The sequence below is a fragment of the Manis pentadactyla genome, chromosome 6, assembly GCF_030020395.1.
Source record: "Manis pentadactyla isolate mManPen7 chromosome 6, mManPen7.hap1, whole genome shotgun sequence".
NCBI lineage: Eukaryota > Metazoa > Chordata > Mammalia > Pholidota > Manidae > Manis > Manis pentadactyla.
Window position 1 is genome coordinate 109,261,002 of NC_080024.1, and position 24,087 is coordinate 109,285,088.

At 38.8% G+C, this 24,087-nt stretch overlaps 1 protein-coding gene across 1 annotated transcript in view; it reads right to left on the reverse strand.

Annotated features, from left to right (window-relative positions):
* Window positions 1-23,541, reverse strand: part of VAPA (VAMP associated protein A) — a 49,129-nt gene extending 25,588 nt beyond the window's left edge. The window contains exon 1 of the mRNA XM_036880680.2: window positions 23,206-23,541. Within this exon, the coding sequence (XP_036736575.1) occupies window positions 23,206-23,284 (79 nt within the window). The 5' untranslated portion in view covers window positions 23,285-23,541. The remainder of the gene's footprint in view (window positions 1-23,205) is intronic.
* Window positions 23,542-24,087: the final 546 nt, after the last annotated feature.

Below are 24,087 nucleotides of genomic sequence, written 5' to 3' on the forward strand. Positions count from 1 at the left end.
ATAACAATGTATATAACCTCAATGAACCTGTTTAAAATATGTATTGAAGTCTATGTACATAAACATACCAAATGACAGAACTTCTCTCCACATGGTAGACTTATCAAGTGAGTTTTCTTTTTCCTTCCTTAACATATTTAACAGAATTTTTACATAAACATTTATTATTTCTACAATATTGAAATTATTTTGAAAGTTTCAATTTATGAAATACGCCCACAATTATATTTACAGTATGCTCTTGCCTGAAAAGATCAGGATTTTCTGGTGATCAGCAAACCAGTGCCAATCTTCAAATTCATTTTACTAAGGCAACTGCAAAAATCTCTCTATATGAAGGTACTGTACACAATAACGATAATGCTCTTGCTTCACCTCAATTAAATTTGATTGATTCATTCATTCATTTATTCACATATTTGTTAAGTGTTTATTATATAAGCACTGTGTCAAATGCTCTAGATAACAAAGTTTTTGAGCTTTGGTGATACACCCAAACAACATAAAACTGCAAAATAACCAGAAAGGATCCAGTCCTGCTGAATTAAGTCCTAAACGAGTATACCTCACTTTTTTTAAAGGTAAGAGAAAGAAAGATTACAGTCATTTTTTCTCTTGGCTATAGAAAAGCCTGTGAGACATTATGCAAATTAATTCAGACAATAAAATTAATACCTATTACTTTGGAGAAAATAAACCTAAAAATTAGTCCCAAAGAGAAGCAATAACCACATACTCCTAACTAGTCCAAAAGCAATTTTAAATGGTTTTCAAAAGTCAGTTTTAAGTTGTATTTTTAAAAAGGAAGGTTGGTATCAAAAACAACTACTATAAAAAGACTGTATTTAAATAAACGAGAATAGCATGCCTTTAAAACTTAAAAATACTTAAAATATGGAGCCCAGATTCAGAAAATTCTCCACTTCTGTCAGATAAAGCTTCCCATTTTGTTGAACACTGGATATTATCTAAGAGAAAGGCTTGAAGGAGAACAAACACAAACGAAAAAACAGGCGTTAGGAAGAAGAGTGGAGATGAAAACATACAGATCTGCTTAAGGCAACCAGAGAAAAAGAAACAGACTTCAAAGGCAAGGCCATTAAAAGGTACTTATTTTAAGGCCTAAGAAGTGAAATGATTTTATCTTATGCTTAAAGTCTGTGAGCTGTAAAATATTTTCTAACAAAGATTTGAAAGTAAGATGAGAGGAAGGAGACAGAAATGAGAGCATATTAGAAGAAAATATAAAGTCAGAGAACCAGTTACAGAGAAGAAATTTAATTTAAAATAGTCATTTGAATAAAGAGGCATGCATGTTTTTTGGGAAACAAAAGTACATATAGAAATATATGTGAAGTATGATCTTTTGAACAGCCTGTTTAAATTTATGATGTAATTATTCAACTTGTATATTATTTTACACCCTTTGTTGCTACTTCAACCCCAACTGCCTGCATTTTTTTTTTTTACAAGCAGCTGGTTAACAATGCCACCACATGGTGGCACAGAGGAGTAAAGGAGCAAACTCCATTCTGTCCATTTTGCTACAGAATACACAAAATGAATGGCTAGAGATCCATTTTAAACTAGTAATTGTAAGAATATAGTAATTTATCTTCCATTTGTCCTATGGTCCCAAGCACATAAGCCAGTGAGAATTATGCCCGGGCTTGCCTGGGGCTTACTCCACCTTATTTCTAAACATCCTGACCCTCCCCCAAAGCAACAGGCCCAGCGGATCCGCCACAATAAAAGGCACCACGCTGCTGCCCACTCTCTCTGTCTCTGCTCTCTCTGTCCCACTGCTCTCTCTGCTGCTCTCCCCCCCACCGCCGTCTGTCTCTCTGCTGCGCTGTCTCTGTCTCTCTCTGCTGCTTTCTCCCTGCTCTCTGCTCTCTGTCCCGCTGCTCCCTCTCTCTCTCTCTTTCTCCACCCCCCACCTCTGGGGCAGCCACTCTCTCTTTCAGATAATAAAGTCTCTTGCGTGGGCCCATGTCTCCTGAGTCATTCTGGGTAAGGAGGGTCGCGGAGAGATACCCTTTCATTGGTGCCGTGACTCGGATGAGGTTCTCCCATTGACTTTGCTCTTCCTCCGGGAACCTGAGCTGCTTTGGGAACCCTCACTGCCCGATCCTCCTCCACGGGCTCACTGTCCATTTCCCCGGTCGCTCGTCTTCTCGCCCAACACTGGCCTTCGATTTGGTGAGTCTCCCCTTCATGGTCGACTTAAATGTCCCTTTGGAACCTCGGAAGTGACCACTGAGTGTCCGGCACCCCCAAGGGCTCCTCTGGGACAGGGGCACCCCCAACCACGACTTTCAGAGTCACGATTGATCCCCATAGTCAACCTTTCTCTGCCTCCCCATGGTGAGAATCCTCATCCACTGAGGCCCGGTCTCCCTTTATCTACATATGTACTCGACTCAAAAACTCCTGGTACCAGGTACCGAGCCTCCCCGGCGTTTTCGCCTTGACCCCACAGTTAGAGGTGGTGACGACCCCCTAACTGTGCCTGGTCTTCTCCGCGACCTTCTCAATCGCTCAGGGACATCTCAGCGACTTCTGAACGGTCTTGTTCTCACCATGGGATCTGGCCCCTCCATTCCCGCAGATTCACCGCTAGGGTGCTTACTCACTAATCTAAAGCCCCTCCACCTAACTCCAGACCTCAAACCTGTTCGTTACTGTAATGAGATCTGGCCACAATATCCCTTAGACAATCAGTCTAAATGGCCCCCAATGGCTCTTTAGATCCTAAAATTCTCCGCAACTTATACAACTTCTGTGAGCGTACGGGCAAATAGAAAGGGATCCCATATATCCAGGCTTTCTCCTACCTCTGAACTAAGCCCTCTCTCTGTCCCCCGTGCAATCCTAAACACCTACTACTTGCCTTAAAGTCCACACCCCTAAGCTTTTTTCATGTTCCCAAATATCCTCAACTGCCTATAAAACTCCTAGACAATGTACCACCACGGGCTCTCTTGTCCCCTACTGGCTCATGGCAGGAGCTCTGTCTGTCCTCTCACTGTATCATTACATCTCAATCTGTATGTTTGTGTCTAAGTGTGTAAATGAAAAATATTTTTCTACCTCCGGGTGGTATTAATAAAAATTGATTTAAAGACAAGTGCTTGTAAAAATTGGGCATTCTAAAATTTCCAGAAAATTCTAATAGAAGATATTAAGCATTAATGCTAATTTAAGTTAAACTGAAACAGACATGTCCTTATGGTTATCAGCTGCCTAAGTTTACCTAGTCATTTAAGTTGACAGTATGTTAAATCTTTCAAAGAAAAGTGCTTAAACTGAAGTTTAGCTTTGTCAAATGTGAGTAACTGTTTAAGCAAGTGTCTTAAAACTTTTAACAGCTTCCCAAAATCAAATTCAAAAAGGTGCTTTTTGCCTCTAGTTCACTCTGGTATTTTCCAGAAGGCCCCTGGAACATGTCAGAGGAATTTTTTCTCATTGGAGAACATATTTGGTTAATTTGGCTTATTTACCTGCTTAATTACCTAGAAGGCACTGTCACAGGGAATGATGCTAAACTTTGTTAGACTGTTTGGATTCCAAATTTCCCTATGACAACTAACTGTCTTACAGTAAGCTCTCATCAGATCTTTAACCATTGTCATTTCTAAGTCTTTTGTCATCTATACTCACTGTTTTATTACTCCTAAACTAGTAAAATAGATTTCAGCAGAGCAAGTATTAGTTACATAGGATTAAGTAAACTAAAAAAGGTAATTTTGTGGCTTTTTGTTTCAAATGTTGTTGATAAAGTGTTTTAAGCTTTTTCTCTTAAGCTGACAACAGTTTAGTAAATGACTGCCTTTATAAGCAGAATTGAAACTTTATCTTTCTACCTGATCCCTCCAGAATTTTAAAACTCTCAGTGACTATTTTTATATTTCATGGCAGTATGTTTATTTGCACAAGTTCAATAAGAATCTGCTTTCCTTGTAAAAGGACTAATTAAAAACACTGGTTATATTACCAAGGCTTTGACTGGAACGTCATACCTGAGGGACACGTGTGTAAGCTCAGATATGAACAAACAGCTTTAAGGAACTAAGACTGACTTTATAAAGCCAACAAAGCCCCTTAGAAGAACTAGCCTGGTACCTTGCTTACAGAGTTCCCAGCAGCCTTACCAGGTGAGTAAGGAAGGTCACTTCCAGGCAAGTGCAGGAACCTCAGGAATGTCTTGGGAACCTCAAGAAGAGAGGAATTCACCCAAATCTACAGGTACTGCAGGCACAACCTGATGGCAAGTCTGGCTTGGCTTTCTGGCCTCAAGAAGCCCTTAAAAGTTCAATCTGAAATTCCTTACAAAAAGTTCCAGCAAAGCACATTTAAAAGATCCCATGTAATCAATTACTCTTCTTGCTGCACTTATGCAAATAATCAAGCCAACTGTTAATTATTTTCTTAATCTGGCTACTTCTAATAAAATGAGGGTGATTTTAGAGAAAAGTATTGTTTCAATAATACAGTCTTATCTATACTAAATCCTAATACTAGTCATTGAGATGTAAACTCAATCCAGAATTCTAGTTTCCCCATGATACCTGGCTATGATTCTCAATTAGACTCTTCATATTTCTAGTTCTCATATTCAGCCATGCATTCTTAATCTCATCAAGTTTGTCCTTCCAGAATGGAAAATCCAACTCCAGATGTTGCAACTTAACCAAATAAGAATTTGTTCTATCTTGCCTAGAAGCCACAAAACTGCAAATAGTAATAGAAATGAAACTCAGAATAGAAGCGCCAACCTTCCGAGGCCCTCAACTGACCAGTGATGGAGACCTAGCTGCACCCTTTACTGCGCCCCCTCTCAGCATGAAGCAGCCAGAGCGGTCGTTGCCCCCTTTCCCTAGCAGCAGCCACAGTCTCTATCTGTAGAGGGGGGAATGAGACAGGTACCATATGCTTAGAATAAGGTGAGAGCCTCTGGAGAAAGCAAGGCAGGATATTTACAGTCAGAGCAATGTAACCACATGCTAGGAAATCCACCTACTAAAACTGTTTGAACCTTAAGTTCTAGAATCATTCTTCAGTGAGATCAGTTAATGTTCCCCAGATAAAGAAGAGTAGCACGTTTTATTATGCTAATCATTTGTAATCATGTATAAGATTCACTTTAGCATACTAAAAGGCCCAGGCCTATGTCTTTCCTCCTTCAGATCTGACGAGGTAATTTTGCAAACTGAGCAACTAACTTAGCATGCAGACCCAGCTGTAGACGGCATAGTAAAAGGCAGGATTCTTTAGCAAATAGACAATACCTCAGCCCACCTTGGGAGCTGAGCAGGCAGCCTTCTGATATGCTCCCAGACCAAGACACCAGTATTCCAGAGAAAAATCAAGGCAGGAAATTCCTTATGTTAAGTTAATTTTTAATATTCAGAGAACACTTAACAAGTCCTTCCCCAAGGCTTTAGAGATAGTCCCCACCTTTTTTGGACAGGCTCTAACACAAGACCTCAAATCCCCTACTGTCTCAAGCTCCACCCTTCTTCAATATGTAGATGATCTCCTCCCGTGCAGTCCCTCCCTACAAACCTCTCAACAGGATACTATTCTCCTTGTAAACTTTCTCTCAGAACACGGCTATCGAGTTTCACCCTCCAAAGTTCAGCTGTCTGCCGCTCAAGTCACATACCTGGGAGTTCAGCTCTCCCCAGGCTACAAAGCCATTACCATAGACAAGAAAAAACTTCTCCAAACCATGCCCATTCCAAACACCAAACAACACCATCCCTGACTCCCAAATGGCAAAGACCATACACAGTAATCATTTCCACGGCAACTGCAGTTAAACTCCAGGGTCTTCCCCATTAGATACACAACTCCCACCTTAAACCGTTTGTCTCAACTTATTCCCCTCCCACCAAATCTCTCAGAAGTTCCTACTCCACCCTGACGGGACCTTTTACTCCCGGCATTTCGCGCTGCTCATCTCCACTTCTACCCATCACTGAAGAAGTTCCTGCCAGCACAGAGTCCTAAGACCTCCCTTACAACCGCATGCGTCATGCTTCAAGATTATTAACCCTGGTCTCAACACTTACTCTCTCACCAGACCTAACTTCCCAATGCCAGCCCTTTCTTCTCTTTCAGACTGTCCAAAAGAGTGCACCACCAAGGATTCCCTTTGCCCTACAGGTTGCTTTGCTGCCTACACATATGTCCCAAAAAATGCTATTAATTCAGCCACCCTATATAAACATAGCAATCAGCCCAAATGCAAAAAATTTCTAACCAAACCTTTAACCAGCTTATATTACAGGATTACCAACCCCTCTCTAAAGAGGATGATCCTTATTGAACCTGGAAAATGCAATCGCCACTGCAGACCAAGGGCTCATCTGAGGGACACCCCCCATCAATACAAAATAGACTTCATCGCCCCTAATCAGCAGGAAGCAGTTACTGAAGACTAACCTTCACCCCTTCCCAAATCCTCTACCACTTATAAAACAGAAAAGGGAGGAATGTAAGAATATAGTAATTTATCCTCCATTTGTCCCATGGTCCCAAGCACATAAGCCAGTGAGAATTATGCCTGGGCTTGCCTGGGGCTTACTCCACCTTATCTCTAAACATCCCGACCCTCTCCCAAAGCAACAGGCCCAGTGGATCCGCCACAATAAAAGGCACCACGCTGCTGCCCACTCTGTCTCTCTGCTGCTCTCTCTGTCCCACTGCTCTCTCTGCTGCTCCCCCCACCACCATCTGTCTCTCTGCTGCTCTCTCTCTCTGCCCCGCTGCTCCCTCTCTCTCTCTTTCTCCACCCCCCTCCCTCTGGGGCAGCCACTCTCTCTTTCAGATAATAAAGTCTCTTGCGTGGGCCCGTGTCTCCTGAGTCATTCTGGGTAAGGAGGGTCGCGGCGAGATACCCTTTCGTTATAAAACTAGGGAGTCCTAAAGACACAGATTCCGTTTCTTAACATTTTCAAAGTCCATAAATTGCTAAAAGTAATCGAAATTGTGTACGTTTTTGTAAGACTATTTCAACTAGAACTTCAACATTAGCAACAAGAATGAATTTTTTAAGTGTCATGCTAACATGACAAAAGAAACATTTCACAAAATAGAGGATTTTGAACAATCCTATATTTTTATAAAAATTATGTAAGACTTTTTAAGTTTTAAATTCAGTTTTTTAAATTAACCCCACTTAAATTCAGTTTTTTAAATTAACCTCATTTTTAAAAGTAAATACCAATTACACAAAATAAGGTAAATTGATTTAGAAAATGACTCAATTTTCATCAACATGAATTCTGAAATAGTATTTAAATTTTAAGTTGCCCAGTAGGGCTTTTAAATCTTCAATAACAGATTGTAGTCTTTCATGAAATAAAAATGCAAACCATCTAAAGAAGACAATATGTCAAAAGAAATTAAGTCCACCAATTTAAAACAAAATTCTTAACTGGGTATGTTAACCTTTTCAATAAAATGTAAAATTACCTATAATAAACCCATCTAATAAATGAATTTGAGATTTTCTGCTCCATTTGTGCCGTTCAAACCAAACCTCTCAAAAGGGGTTGCTCCCAGCAACAGTTCAGTCTGAGCCCATTTTCCTGATTAAAATGGAAAAACAGCAAGTACTAATGACATTAGCATAAGAATAACCAGATTTTTTTAATTACCTATAAGAAATTTTGGGAAGAAACATCTGGTTGATTTTATGGGTCACAGAATCCTTTAAGGATCCAGTGGAAGTTAAACACTACAACCAGAAAAACATACATAGGCAGATACTTACAAAAGTTCTATACTGAATTTTTTTGAGGATTAGGGGTCAGACGGCAGTTTATGTTGGGGCAAGAGGAGGTGTATCATGGAGCCCTGAAGCTTGCGAGTTAGAAAAGACCTAATGAAATTTACTTTTACAGACCTTCAAAAATGAACAGAAAATAATTTACTGAAGGTGCTACAACAAAATCGAAATTCCAGGGTAATATGCCCCTAAAAAGAATTTTTCTCTGACACTATGATTGGGTGGTTCTATTATAGGGGGGAAAAGATGAACAAAAGAATGTTGGACCTTTCTGCAAATACCAGGGCAGACCCATACAATGAAGTACTATGCCCCTATCCTACCAAGTTTTCAACTACCCCTCCAATTCATGCTGGTGAAAAATCTCTTTTCCAGAAATTCATCTACTGTAGGAAACAGGAAAAATTTGTTCTCTTCCCTCTAAAACTTTAAAAAGTAAGTTACCATTACATAAAAGTATTCTACCAACACCAGTGTCACTCCTAATACTTGAATCACTACTACGTCTGTACTGATCAACAAGCAATCGAAGGTGCACATTCAGATTCTACCTACATGGATATTTTACTTTGTCCTTATTTCAAAATGTTAAAACCAGTCAACCCTATTCAGATAACTCGTTTTCTCTTAAACCCAAAATTACTTGTTGTGAGGCCACAGCATCTGACTACTTCATTGTCTTCAGTATAGTCATGCCCAGCACTTACACACTGAAATAATATTTCATTACAAATGTACTTTCTTTTTATTTCTCCTTTGTGTTACAGTTAGGGCATTAAAAATGGAATTATGTATGTTGGTAGGTAATTTTACACAGCATTTGAATTTCATTTCAGGATGATGAAAAGGAGCATTACAAAATATAAAAGTGGAGTACTGTATCACATAGGGTTAAAAACCACTGTAATATATCAAAATCTCCTGCTTTACTAATTGCAAACTTACCCTTGCAAAATTAGGTGGCTAAACAGCAGAAACAAGGAAATGGTTACCTTAAGTCAGGATACAGGTTAACTTTGCAGGGAAAGAAGAAGATAATAACTGGAGAGAGAGGGTACAAGGAAGCTTTCTATAAGGAAGGTTAGTTATGTTCTACTTCTTTTTCTGGGGAGTGACTACATGGGTATCTAATAACCTTTTGATAATTCTTTAAACTGCACATATTTTTCTTTTATGCCAAACAATACAAGCTTTCTCTTTTTTTTAAAGAAAGGTTGAACCTTGGTATAACCTAAAAAAACTGAAACAACAGTGAAAAGCAGTTTTGATGAAAAAGTGAAGTTTGAAGTAATTTATGTAGAAAACAAATACTCATGTTTTGAGGATTTCTAACAAACCCTCTTAACTGAGGAAAATCCTATTATCTGTCCAATATACATGCTTAGTTTAGTATTTAGAAACAATTACTGAAATGGTCCATTTTAAGATTAACTTTTAGTTAAGTGTACAGTCACTGATTATAAGTGCCATCTGATAGACTATCTATGTTAAGAGCAAAATTTGTTTCTATATCCCATATAAAGCAAGAAAATTCCACACAACACAGGTTACATTTACTTGCACTTCTTTTCCAGGGGTGGGGAGGGAACTGCAATTAAAATAAACTACCTATTAATTATATTTGGGTTGTCCTCCTTTAGTCTCCCTTTTAAATAGCTACATTTCCTGTTACTAAGAAGTCTGTCCCAACTTCACTGAAGCTGTCATTGCCACTAAGCCAAAATTTTAATCCCCACCCCAAATTCTAACATTCAGAAATGTAACATATATAAATATGGCCTCTGTGTAAAAAAATCTTGACTTAAGTTTGAAAAAGCTTAGAATCTGAATTTCAAAAATGCAGGAAAAGTTTAGGGAAGCTCACCCAGAAGGATGTCCCAAGTGGAAATGGCCTGCTTCTTTTGCCTAAAGTATTTTTCCAGCATGAAAACACCCTTTATATTCAGGCTGCATACCTAAAATGCTAGCACTGAGAGAGAGAAACAATTTCCTTTTAAATAGTGGGACTTTTATTCTCCATGCCCCCCAATCTTAAAAGGAACCCCATTACCCCATTAAGCTAAAAAGTTAAAGGTAGGACAAGTCTGACTAAAAAATTTTTAATGGTTATCTTCATCCATATTTTGATATGAACTGCCATTAAAGTTGTCTTGAAATGCCAAGCTGAGTTCAGTTGCAAGGAAAATTGAACTGGGAAAGAGAAGCGGAGAGAGCAGCTGGCTTTTCCCCCAGTATTTTATTTTGAAAAACTTCATACAGAAAAATTCAAATAAGTATACAGTGAACAATCATATATCCATTACCTAGATTCTACACTTAGCATTTACTATATTTTCTTTGAGACATATCAATCTATTTATACATCTATCTGTCCATCCATCCTTTCAATACAATCCAAAGTAAATTAAAGATTATCAGTATGCTCACTCCTTAACACCTCAGCATGCATATCAACTTAAGTTCAGTATTTCCTTACTCTAAAGAGAATCAAATTGTAATACAAGATGAGCAGTAGTATATAGCATGGAGCATTTCAGAAACAGAAAAGGCCTCTGAGAGGCAGCTTAAGAATACAGGCAATGTACATGAACTTCATGAAGTCTGTGACATCCATTAAGGCTAGCTACTCAGAGGCTGGTTTGGAGATAATTTTCCCTGGGTCTCTAGCATTTCTGCATGATTTGCAAGCGGGCGCACTGGGAACTTTTATCCAGACAGTTTTTTTTTAAGGGATGTACAGAACAGTGAACAGTCTTGGTAAATAATCTCTCTCTCCTGAGGAGAGAACAGTTTTGTCAATTGTCCAGTATGATAAAGATAAGGTGTTTCCTGGAAAAAAGATCAGGCAGGCTTCCAAGCAGCCCATTAAGAAAGATTCTGGTTCCCTACAATCTAGGTTTCTCAGCTTTACACAAACCTACATTGTGCGGGTAGCATCTGCCTGAACTGAACCTCTCTGTGTTGTCCCCATGGAACCTGAGGGGGCATGGGAAATCAACACGAACATGAAGCTCAGGCTACCTACAGTGCCGTGAATAATAAAGTCCTTTTTCTCTCTAAACCCAGGAATCTCATGTCTTCTACCAACACCCAGAAGATTGCAGAAGGCTAAATTTTCAGACCCTTCAGTTCTTAACGAGTTGTTTCTGAGTTCTTGGGTATGAGGTACAGACTGAGTCAGTGCCCTCTGGAAGATAATACCACAAAGTGCAAGGAACCAAAGCATAAATCTTAGAAGGAGAAAGATTTCTGACCACACAATGCACACAGCACATTATCTATCCCAGTCCCCCAGAAGTTCTTGCTTTCTTTTATTATTTATGTACATGTCCCCATCTCACCCAACTATAAACTCCTTGAGAAGAAATATTCAATTCATCCCTGAATGAACTGGAGAAATCAGCACAGGTCTTAAGAAATAATAACTGCTTAGTGCGTATTTGTGAATAAACAGGCACTGGAAGTAAGGTCAAATAGGCAGAGATTCTTTTTAATCAACACACAACAAAAAACATTAGAAGTACACATGTTTTGCTTCAAATGTTAGCACTCTAGGTCTTCATAAATAATCCATTTCAACCATTATATTTTTACTCCCTCATACCTTTACTGAAATAAAATAGGTAAAAATCCTAATGATGAAGGCTGGATGCTCAGTTTAAATACACAAGTAATTTATCTGTAGCAATGTAGGTGATGATTACTTCAATGTCTCCAGAAGTTTTGGCACATTAACCACTATATCAATGATTATAAACAATTTTCTATTTACATTAGGGTAATACTGCTGCAAGTGAAACATATACTGTATAATAGAGATAATACCTACAGAATTAATTACTATACAGAATTTCTACAATAACAGCATGGCAGCAGTAGAAATGGTAAACATAGTGCTAACAAGATTTTACAATAGCTAGTCTTTATTGGACACTCTTCATGTAGCAAGAACTTTGCATGAGTTACATCATTTAACTATCATAACAAGCCTATGAGGTAGATACTTTTATTATTTATTAACCCACTTTAAGAGGAGTTAACTGACTCAGACTAAGTTAAAGCACTCATCCAAGGTCATACAACTACAAAGCAATGGAAGTGGGAAGTCAAACCAAGTCTGTCTGATTCCTAAACTCTCAAAAATTCTACATATATTTTATGCAAACTACCTAGCTATAGCTGTTTCATAATTTATAAGTGTTCCGGGTAATTTTTGCAACACTAAAGCATGAAACTGCAGTCAAATCAGTAATATATAGGAAGGATTTTTAAATGGATATATCTTGTCTTTCTTTTGGTCTCATAGGTCAACAATTGAGTATGTCCTGAAACAAGTACCAAACATGGAGAAAATGTTTTTACATCCAAGAAAGCCCTAAACAATTGTCATCAATAAATTTTGAAATGACATTTACCCCTTCTGTATTTTTTTTTTCAAACACATTGAAATCTCAGACTTAAATGTAAGTTCCTTGAAGACTGAGTATGTGTTCTGTTTGCTGCTATCTCCAGCAACTATAACCATCTCTGACATAGTAGGCACCAAGTATTATACTGTACAAATATCATTGCACAAATAAACAGAGTTCCACTTTCTGGAAAACAAAATGAGTCAATTCCATTCAAGATTTTAAAAGTACTAAACATCTTTTTATAAGGTTTCACAACCATTAATTAGTAAAGTATGGATCTTGAGATTAATAAAAACCAGACTTCACTATTTTACTTAAATCTCTAATATTTGAGGTAAGCTTTACTTAAACCCTTCCCATAGTACATATCAACAATTTCAGAATGTATCTTGAAAAATCTCCCAAATCCCCTTAATACAGTAGTGTGCTGTCATTTAAAAAGTGAGTTTTCCCACTCCAAGGATTTACAGTCAGAGGTTACAAATACGCAGGATGTCTTCTATTTCTTTTGTAACACTTTCAAATAATGTAGTAAGGTAGTAGTGTTCTGAGCATACAGTTATACACTATCCATCACCTTTAGAAAAAATACCTAGGTCAAAAGTCAAAACACTTCTCCTCATTCTTTTGTAAGCCTTTCGGGGAGGGGAGACTAATATGTGTTACTGATGTTATATTATGATTTTTATAAAAAGTGTAATTTGTGCTAAATTAAAAGTCTTAATATTTAGAACTATCAACTAGGTGACTGACCTTGAGCAAATTACTTAACTTCTCTAGGACATTCTAACTCCCTCATCTTAGCAGCAATAGACAAAAATGACCTCTAAGACTCCTCTCAGCTCCAAAATTATGTGACATTTTAACTTACTTACTGCCTTAATTAAGAATATCTTCTACTCTACAGTAAAATGGCAGGTAATTCAATCCTAACTATCACAGCCTTACTGACATTTTCTATAAAGCTACTATAAACATTTTAGGACTTTTTCAGACCTTTTGATACATAGGCAGCTCACAATGACCCAAACAATCCAGGTGACAGTCTTGAAAACAAGAGGGAAAGAATAAATGATAAAGTGTCCTTACACAGAAGTAGAGCATTCTGATTTGTAACATCTTTATATAAATTATGTCCTTCCACTGTGTGATCTTATAAGAAAAAATATGTACACACACTACACATAAAAATTGAAAATGCTTTCAACTTTAACATTAAATGTGCATGTTACTTAATTTAACATCTTTATTAAAACAGAGCTCCCTATCTGAATAAGTGCTCCCTATCTGAAGAGTTTAGATTTTTTTTTTTTAATCTAAATGGGAGTACGATGCAAGGAAAAAAAAGAAAAATGGGTATTTGGGAGAACTTAAAATGTTTCTACAACTACCATTTATACATTTATAGATCTAAAGCTCATTAGATGAGAAGCAAAATACTGGTAACCTGAGAAAATGATCACAACAATATTAACTTAAAAAGTATAGGATATTAATGTTAATAAGCAGACTTATTCAGAAAACAGAAATATATAAAATGTTAACAGTAGTTATTTATAGGTGGTATAATTGATTTTTATTTGCTTTATATCGTTTTATCAGTTTTCTTTCTACATTAAGAGTTTATTTTATAAGCAGAAGGGACACTTACACGTGTTTATGTATTAGCTTATTTGTTCATAAAACCTTTTATTTGTAAAGTCTTAGGGGAAAAAGCTAAAAAGATTCAGAAAACATAACTTTTGTGGATTTTGTTGTTATTGAGATATTTTGCACCAGGAACCATACTCAGAAAACAAGACCCAGGGATTCATCTTCTCCATTAAGGTATAAAGGTAAAATTTTCTCAAAATGAAAACAAAATGAACAAGAAACACACTCTATGACATAAAAGGTACCCTACACCTAAACCTTTAACAGTGTGGCAGTCACTCCAATTCATTATCCAAGTACTAAAGTAAAAATAAAAGCATATATATATATATGTATATATATATATATATATATGAAGCATATAGTTACAAAATAAAACAATCAAAATATAGGCCTATAAAAAACCTGTCAAACTATATTGCAAATTGTTTTAACATTTTGCAAATTGATACACAATCTTATTTTAGTTTCAAGTATACAACACAGTGGTTCATGAATTAGCCATATTATTAAACCCTCACCCACACCAATACAGCTACTGTCAACATAGAAAGATGTTAACAAAATCATTGGTTGTATTCTCCATGCTGTACCACTATTCCCATGACTGACCTACATTATGATTGAGAGTTTTTGTGCCCTTTATCCTCCTCACCCTCCTCTCCCACTCACCCCAACCCCTTCCCTCATTGTAACCACCTGTCCCTTCTCAGGGTCTATGGTCTACTGCTGTTTTGTTCATTCTGTGCAAACTAATATAGTAAAATCCTCTCATATTAACAGTTTTTTAATTAAATACCTATTTTTTTAAATGGTAACAAATCGAATTATATCCTTAAAATACTAAAATACACATAACTAAACTTCTCATTCATTTAAACCTGAATTTTAAAGACAGTGCCAAACGTTCATGATAACTCTAGTTAAAGAGAACATTCCAAATGCCAGAGGACAGCAGAGAAGCAAACTATGGTATAGTAACAACTCGTAAGTCATCAAAAATGGTATCTATGTGGATGTTTCTTCTCTAGAACGTGTAAGACACTGATCTAGATTATTTTTCTAAATTGAAATACGTGGCCCAATCATAAAATTGAACATATTTTCACAAATTCTGAAGTCCAATTTACAGCAAGGGATTTTTTATTTTGAACAAAATTATATCTGAGTTTATTACAAAGGTATAAACAATCTTCAAGACACAGGAAATGAAGTATAGCTGGCCTCACAAGAAAAACTGATTCCTGGAACCACAAGATCTCCTGCCAGTTTTTCTCTCCCTCTTCCCTCTCAACTAGTTGCTTCTGCTTGCACACGGTCCAAATCAGCCACTGCCTCTAGGTTTGTGTGACCTTAAAAGTCTAAAGCCCATCACCATCTCACCATAGCTGGGCTTAAAGAAGAGGCATCATAACTTTGGTTGGTCATCAACACAAATACTGAATGGCCTTGAGTTAGGTGCCCACTGCTGAACCAATCAATGAGCACTGTTTCGGGCAAGTGGGGTCCTATAAATTTATCTGCCACTTATAACTACCTGCCCATACAGTCTATCAGCAGGAGCCATTCTCAGAGAAATAATTACTTCTGAACAAATCTACCACACTTCTCACAAGACACCATTAGCTAACTGATGCCAACAATATGAGCTCGAACTTAACACCTTTATGTACAGTTAATTATTTCTGAACTGTTAACACGACAGTTATAAATCAGATTTACTTTCAGATAAATGTGGTTTACTATTTGTCTTTATATGTCTTAATTTGTGAGCTGCTACTGGATGGTTACAAACATTAGACTTGTTTTTCTATCTGCCTTTATATAACTTGCCTTATTATTTAAAAAAACCTTCATACTGTGTAAAAGGCTTAAGTTATTAAAACTAAAACAGGAAGGACAAATGAAACTTTGATCCCCTCTCAAAGGTATCAATAGCAAAAGTTTTTCTTTCTTATTATCAAAAGCATTGTAGAAATGTAGAATGTTCATTGTAGAAATCTTGGAAAACACAGGCAGGTAAAAACATAAAACACAAAAAATACCCTAATCCTAAAGTAGAGCTAATGAATGCTGACTTTTTCTTCCAAATTTTTTTTCCCAAATATTACCAAAAATGGTAATTTTTTTCCAACTTTTTTCATATTTATGCAACTTTTCAATGAGGATAAGGCTGTCACCACCAACCAACTAAATATCACTAAAAGTGGGACAACCAGATGCTATCTACACCTGATGTGACATAATTCCATCTGTGAAGTATTTTTATCAAAAAATATTGAAGCCTAATACTAATCAAGCCCTTATATCTAATGCCAAATTTACAAGAACTACATATCAGACATATCTGGAATATGGGACATTCTACTGAACAATGACTTGTCTTTTCAACAACTAAATGGCATGAGGAAAAAAAAGGTCACAGAGACACTGTTTAAGATGACAACCAAATGCAGTACCTAGATTCAACAAACCAATTAAGAAACAGGAGTACAATTAGGTAAATTAGTAAATACATTAAATGAGATGATACTCTGGAACTATTTTTCTTCAAAGAAAAAAGCCATTGGTTAAAATGCTAACCATTATTAAACTTAAGTACATGAAGTTATTACATTTAAGTGTATAGAGGTTTATTATGTTTTATGAATTTTGAGTTTTCATAAGTTTCAAGCTTTTTGAGTAATTTTCATCACATTTCAGTTACAATAAACTCAGTAAACAAGCATTTGCAAATAATAACTGCCCCAACGTTTAATTTTCTTTTAAAAACAACTTTTTATGGTTCAAGGAAAGCTCCTACATAACTCCTCTCAAAGTTAGATAAGCACAGAACAGTCAGTCATGGTAAGATACAAAAGCAACAAGGAAAAGGTAGGTCAGGATAAGGGTCTCTGAGAAAATAAAAGGGTGTCCACTGACAGACTCTCTTCACAGATGGAGGTCTTAAAGAAACTGAAAGGTAACTGATACATACAGTAAAACAACAAAATCACCAACTCTAACGATCACAAAATATCAAACTTTGAAGAACAAATCAATCAAGATTTCCCAACTCTTCATCTATGTTTTGCCACTTCATAGAAAAAAATGTGTGCCTTCTTTTCTAAACTCAGCATCACATATATTCACAAACTTTAGAGGCAAAACAACACCCAAGAAATCATCTAACCCTGCCTCTTACTTCATAAATGAAAAAGGTGAAGTATAAAGATGAAACAACATACTGTTAGTCTGTTTTTATCAAAATACCCTACTACTCCTTTTCTGGAACTACAAAACTTTGAAATCACCATTACTTGCAAAGGCAGTGAAAAACCCTATTTAAAAAAAGATCCAAGACTAAAAACATGGGAATTACAGGAGAAATCATCTGAGTCTCATTAATGTAATCAACATTCATTGGGCATCACCCTTGCCAGATCTTGTTACTATGGATATAAAAACAGAATAAGCGAGTATACCCTTAAGTAGTTCATACAGTACTTGGGAGAGAAAAATATGTAAGTCTAAGTACTATACAGTATGTTAAGTGTTGCTATTACAGGTAAGCAGAAGCTTCAATAGTGGCAGGAAGAAGGCAGTGACCAACTTGGACTGAGAGAATCAAAGACTTCACAAGTTATCCTTGAACTGGAGACTGCCTGACAAAGAAGGAGAACAATATTGTAAATAGAGCATGTGAAGCCTTGCAACAGCCTCAAATGTTTAGGAAAATAGATTCATATAACCCAAAGCTATGTATAGAAGATAAATGGAGAGGTAAGCAGTAGATTTTGGGCTTTTTCAAGAACATAATGGGCAAATATTGTGGATTCCTTCACCATGGGATCAGCAATACCAGGTTTCATTTTTCAAAGGTAATTCTAGCAGCAGTGTGGAAGACAGGCTGAAGAGTGAGGGATAGTAGAAAAAAAGGAGACATCTGCTGACTAGTAGAGAAAAGAGAAAACCACCACCTGAAGTAAAAAGAAATCATCCAAAACCCAGTCCTGGCCCCTATTAAACACATTCATAATACAACCAAATGTCTATTAGTCACCTCTTCACCAGTATCTTCAAAGGACCTAACCATAGGTAACATTTCTAATGAGATCATTACCTTCCTCCTACCACTCTCCCCACACCCCAAGTAAAATGCATTTGGTCCTCATTCATACAGAATATCCAGTGTTTCTTTTTCCTAGTCAGTACATGACACCACCATTCCCCCAGTTAGGTAAGGCAGAACTCTGAAAGACATCCAAGATACATCTATTCTCCCAGTACAGAAATATAATAGTCAAAAGTCTTGTTGGTTTTACCCTCTGAAAATTTTCACCATCTCCAACACCATCTCAGTCCAAATGTCACCTCTTGCCTGGACTGTGGCAGTGGCCTAATTCAATCTCCCCTCTAATATTAACTTCACGTTGCTACCAGAATTACATATTTTTTAATGTAAATGTGATGTCACTCATTCCCTCAAGCTCTACCTTTCCTGACCCTTAACATCCCTCAGTGGGTTAGGATAAAAACAAAACTCCCTACTTGACCTACTAAACCAGCACCACACTCACCTTGGCTATTGCCACTGCTGTAACTTGTACATTTACAACTTTCAGCCTTGTAAATAACATGAGATATTTAACATGTTAAACAGTAGTAAATGCTTCATGTTCCATCCTGCCACAGGATGTTTGTACATACATGCAGTTCCTACTGCATTTTCCTTTCTTCATCACCTAGATAATGCCTACTCATTCTTTGAAAATCTTAGCCCAACTGTGACAGTCTTCCCTGATCAAAGCCCCTTTCTTCTACATTCTTATGGCACTACACACCTCTTCAGCTACAGTTCCTTCTTCTGATTAGCTGATTGGTGTCTCTTCCATTAATACTGCTTCATGAGAACAGAGATTGTGTTTTACTCAAAACTGTAGTTCCAACACTTAGCCCATGTTACACACAGCAGAAACTCACATCTTTGTATTGTATAATTAAATGAACTAAATAAAACAGGTGAATTTAAGAGTAGAAATGCATTAAAGGGGCTAGATTTAAGAGTTATCTCTGAGATGTAGAAGTACAGATTTTAATTATTAGATGTGCAGAGTATTTATTGTGTGAGTAATCATGCCACTAAAAAATTTAAAACATGGGAAGAAGAGTAAGCTTGGGTAGTAAAAAACCAGTTAGGGACATGCTGAATTTGAGATGGTATGTCTAACATTCAAATCCAGATAGTAATTCAATCTAAAACTGACTGTAAAGTCTGAATTAATATACAAATTTGGGTAAAAACATGTGCAGACAAGGAAAGTTCACAGAGGTAAAACTAAAAACAAATCAGAATCTCACATATTAGCATTTAAGAAAAAGGAGGGTCACAAATGACACAGTAAAGGGAGCAAAGAAAATGAGAAGACAATTGTATCAGAAGTCAGAAGAATTGAGTTTTTGAAGAGGAGCTGTCAATAATGTCAAGTGCCAAGGAGAGGTGAGAGAAAAATTGGATGCAGCTGGCTATCAGTAGGCAGTGAGGACAGAGAGAATACTACAGTGGACAGAATACAGAAGGTGAGGAACTGGAGAGACAGTGAACACGGGCTATTTTTCCAATAAGTCTGACTGCAAAGGAAATGAAGGACTAGGAGGGACATGTAACAGGAGTTGAGGGTCAAGGAAGTATTTTGTTTTTAAAATGAAAGACTTAGGTGTATTTATACATTAAAGGAAGAAGCCAGTGGTGGAAAACCTATTCCAGTGGTGGAAAACCTAAGAGGGAAAATATTTGATGGAATATGGTCTAAGTATGAGTCACCAGGGATTTTTACCTTAACCAGCAAAAACAGCAGAACAAACAAACATATGAGAAGGGTTTTTCTTTCTCAGGGAAGAAAGCGTGGATGTGTGCAGATGAACAGGTATTACAAGGGCAGAGATCACATCAGCACATTCATAGGGGGGCTTATATGCCATACTAAAAAAATTATATATACTCTTATACAGTGGGCAGTCAAGAGTTACTTGAAAGCCTTTAAGGAATGGAGTAATAAAATGGCAATGTGGCGGGCTAAGGGGGATGTGTAATCACCCCTGGGATTTGATGTAGTCACTTTCAACACAGTGGTTTTGGTCTATTTTCCTCCTGCTCTGATCATTAGGAGGAAGAATATATTTATGATTTATTTTAGCATTTTCTAAACTTTCTTCTTCAAACTTTCCTCCATACTACTAGTAGCTAGGAAAAATAAAATGTGTAACACAAAGGACAAAATTTTACAATAATAAAATTCTCTTCTGTAAGGGTGAATTTCAAGTCTGAATTTTAGGTCAAAATACTGTCAGGGTTTAAAAAAAAATCTGAAAATACGTATTTTTTTTGTTGTTTACTAATGCAACAAAAGAGCTACTTCGGAATTCATTATGTCACTATCAAAGCACTTCCCTGTATTAAACAAATTTTTTTAATGAAACACCGAGGTATGTAAAAATGTATTAAACTGGTATCTGCTTCTCCACAACTGTGCAAAGTATTGGTAATTCATATCAAGATGATTATGGTATGCACATAACAAAAACTTACCACTCATTCTGAGAATGATTGATTACATGAGTCGCTCTTGGAGAAAACAACTTAGTCAAATGTCAAAATAATTCATATAAACATATTAGAAGATAACAATTTTGCAAACTATGATTTAACACACTTATTTAAACTAAAAGTTATAAATGGTTCAAGGCAAGTCAAAATTAAATGAGTTTTCGTATCATCACCAAAGCATAAGATTAGATTCTAACAGTCTCCCACTGTGTTGAGCTGTGCTCTGACAGAGTTTCCTATCAAAACAATTTACCTTTGACTAGTAGAGTAACACTGAGGAGGAAGGAATCAAATGTTACCTTCTAATTCATCCAAACCCTCCTGCTTCCCAAACCTCCCCATTACCCAACTTGGGGGTAATGCCACTGCAAGCCACTGGGTATTTAAGTGTAAGCCACACATTCTCTAACATCATTGGCTGAGTAAACAACCACTCCCTTGCCCAACCATGCCCCTTTTCTGTCTTTTCTGTCTCCCTCACTAGTCTCCGAGTTCTTCAAGGACAAAGATAAAACCTAACAGGTTTTACTGTTGCTTTATTGTGCTTTCCCCACTAACTACAACTAAATATGCATCTTTTCTCCATCTTGCATAGCATAATTCCACAAATATAAGCTGGTACTTGCTGAAATATATTCATTGTTGAGTCTTTTAATCAAATACAGCGATGGCACAAAGCTTTTGATAATTGTTTGCTAAATAAATGGCCCAAATGAATATGTCCCCATAAATTTTTCCATGAAACACTTTTAAGTCAATTTTAAAAGGTGGTCACTTATGCCCAAATTTCTAAAAATGGGCCTTATGAATTACTTCAATCCATAACACAAGAATGTGTTCTATAATCATAGCTAATAATTCTTTCATACCTACAATAAGTGTGATATATGGTAAGTCGTTGTGTAAGGTTTTTGGGGTTTTTTTTTAAACTTTAAAACTCCACTACTATTAGTTTCTTACTATGGCAACATTACTAATTCTCTAGGGAGAAAGCTTCAAACTCTGTGGGTATTTCCTGACCTAAAACTGGTTTTGAAGGATTTTAAGTCCCTAATGGCAATACACACAAGGTTATCCAGTAAATGAAATGACCTCTGTAAACTCAGCCTGTCAAAAGGAAAAGCAAAATACTTAAATTCTGTAAAGAATTTACACCATACAGGTTTACATTAAATTCCTCCAACCTCAGACAACGGCTATTTGTTAGCTAATTTCATGATACCTCCAAAGATTTTCTTCCTTTCAACTAAAACTATGTAAAATCTTGCATACACATAATCTGTTAAATAAAACATCTTAGTGCCTCTCAAAAATATTTGTCGTCTTAAACCAAATCCTCACCTAGCAATTCACATTTCCATTCAAAGAAATTTTCAAATGCACTAATAAGCGTGCAAAGGAGTTATACGATATTACTCTCCTAACACCAAAGAAACAGCATTTCAAAATTCCTAAAACTACTTAAAACTTTTCCTATCAAAAACAATCTAATTGTTTTTCTTTTGTACTCAATCTTTTACAATGAAGGATTTAGACTGAATTTGTTTCAAGCATTGGAATGACTACACATCTCAAAAAACTATCATAACTACTGAAACTTAAATACAAGACATTTAATCTTCCAAAACGCGATTCACTTCACACTTAACTGAAGACAGGAAAGAATCTGTTTCTATTTAGGATCTTCACACACTTTCAGTATTTCTAAAAAGAAACCTGTTCTGTTTAATTCTCTTCTCTATATACTGAAAAGCAAATGGGTTAAAGGGGCCCTTGGACTCCTCAAAGCTCCCCGTCACACTATAATCACAGGCAATGCTACAAAATAAACCAACGGCGCTCCGGAGCTCAGTGGTAAGGTATCAGCCTTCTCGTAAACCGCAAACCTAAAGGCAAAAGTCACAAACACCGAAGATTCCTCAGCAAAAGGGCTAAGTCAAAGGGCTAGGGTACACAAACCCTAGGCCTGCCCTACTAGGAAGGCAAGCTGAAACGTCCTATCAGAAGCCCAGAAAGACGTCTACTATTGACCTACTACTATCAATTCTCGAGCTGACGCATCGCTTTCCTACCCGCACGCGCTTGGGTCTCCGCCAACACAACCGGGTAAGTCATAACTAGACGTCCCCAGGCTTCCCCGCCTCCCTAGCGCTCGATGTACCTCACACCCGAGCAGTAAAAGGGGTAAGAAAGTGGGGAGCAACACCCTCTGCGGGCCTGAGGGCCGCAGGCGGCTCCACCCAGCCTCTCCTCCGAAATGGACCAAGGCAGCAGAGCCGCCGGGCGGTTGTCCCTCGGAACGGAGCCAGAGCCGCCGGGCCTCGCCTCGCTTCGCCTCCCACCGCGGCTGACAGCGGGCGCGCCCCGCTCTAGCGCCACCCCGGCCCCCGGCCCGCCGCAGAGCGAAGCGCACGCTCTGAGGTCACCACCCACCCACACCCTCGCAGACAACGCCCGCCGGCCCTCGGGGGCCAAGGACGAGCTAGCGGCGCGGGCACCACCCGGGAGGCGCCCCCGCGGGACCGCAAGATGGCGGCGACGGCGCAGGCCGAGGCCGCCGCCTCACCCAGGCGGCGCGCGCCCCGGGACGCGAGCGGGCCGGCGGGCCAGGGCCGGAGCGAGGCGCCGCCGGAGAATGGCGTGCCGGTGTGGGGGAGGGGATGCCCGCTGGGGCCCGCCGCCGACCAACCCACTACCACCGCCCGCCCGCGCCACCCCACCCCACCCCGAACGGGCGCTGCCCTCTCGCTGCTTACCTTTGAATTTGAGGTCTGTGGGTGGGTCGAGAACCAAGATCTGCTCGTGCTTCGCCATGGCCCCGGAGGCGGACGCCATCGGAGAGACAGCGTAGAGCGGGGGCGCGCCCGCGACGGCGGTTTACTGGCTGGGGGCGGGGACGACGGCGGCGCCGGCTGGGCCGAGCTCTTTGATGGGACCAGACCTCGGCTCCCGAACCCCTACGCCTGCCGCTGTGTTGCCGGGTCGGTGGGCCGCCCGCTGGGTCAGCAGCTCCGGGCCTCACAACCGACTACCCTACACCAGCCGCCGCGGCCACGCGCACTGCGATCCTCGGCGCCACACGTGACGGTTTCTGCGTGCCTACGTGCGCGCCCCGGCGGCCCAGCGCCTAAGCGCTCGTCCCGCCCTCCGGTCCTGCCCTACGCCGCGCGGGCTGCTGCGCCTGCGCGCTTCGGGCCTGGCGGCGCTCGGAATTGCTGTCTAGGGAACGGGTGTGGGCGCGGCGGGGGGGAACTAAACTCGGTGGGACAGAAACTTGCAGGGTCGAAGGGCTCTATCCTCCTTCGCCTTTAGCTCTTATTAAGAAACTGAAGAACCCTCTATAACAGTGCGTCACCATTTTCCAAGTGGGACTGCCTAATGGAACGAAGAAGTAATGGGGCTTATGCACTACAACTCCCAGCATGCTCCATGGGTCCCTTTGCGGCTCTGCGCGATCCTTGCTGGGAATTGTAGTAAAGACTGTAGGTGGGCGGGGAGGAGAATGGGGTCCTTTGGAAACAAATGGGCTGGAGCTCTTTGCCGCTCACTCTTACTCTCAGAGAGCGTTCCGTCTGCGCCAAAAAAGAAAATAACTTTTGGAGATTGACCCGAGATGCCCTGGTGAGAAACATATACCC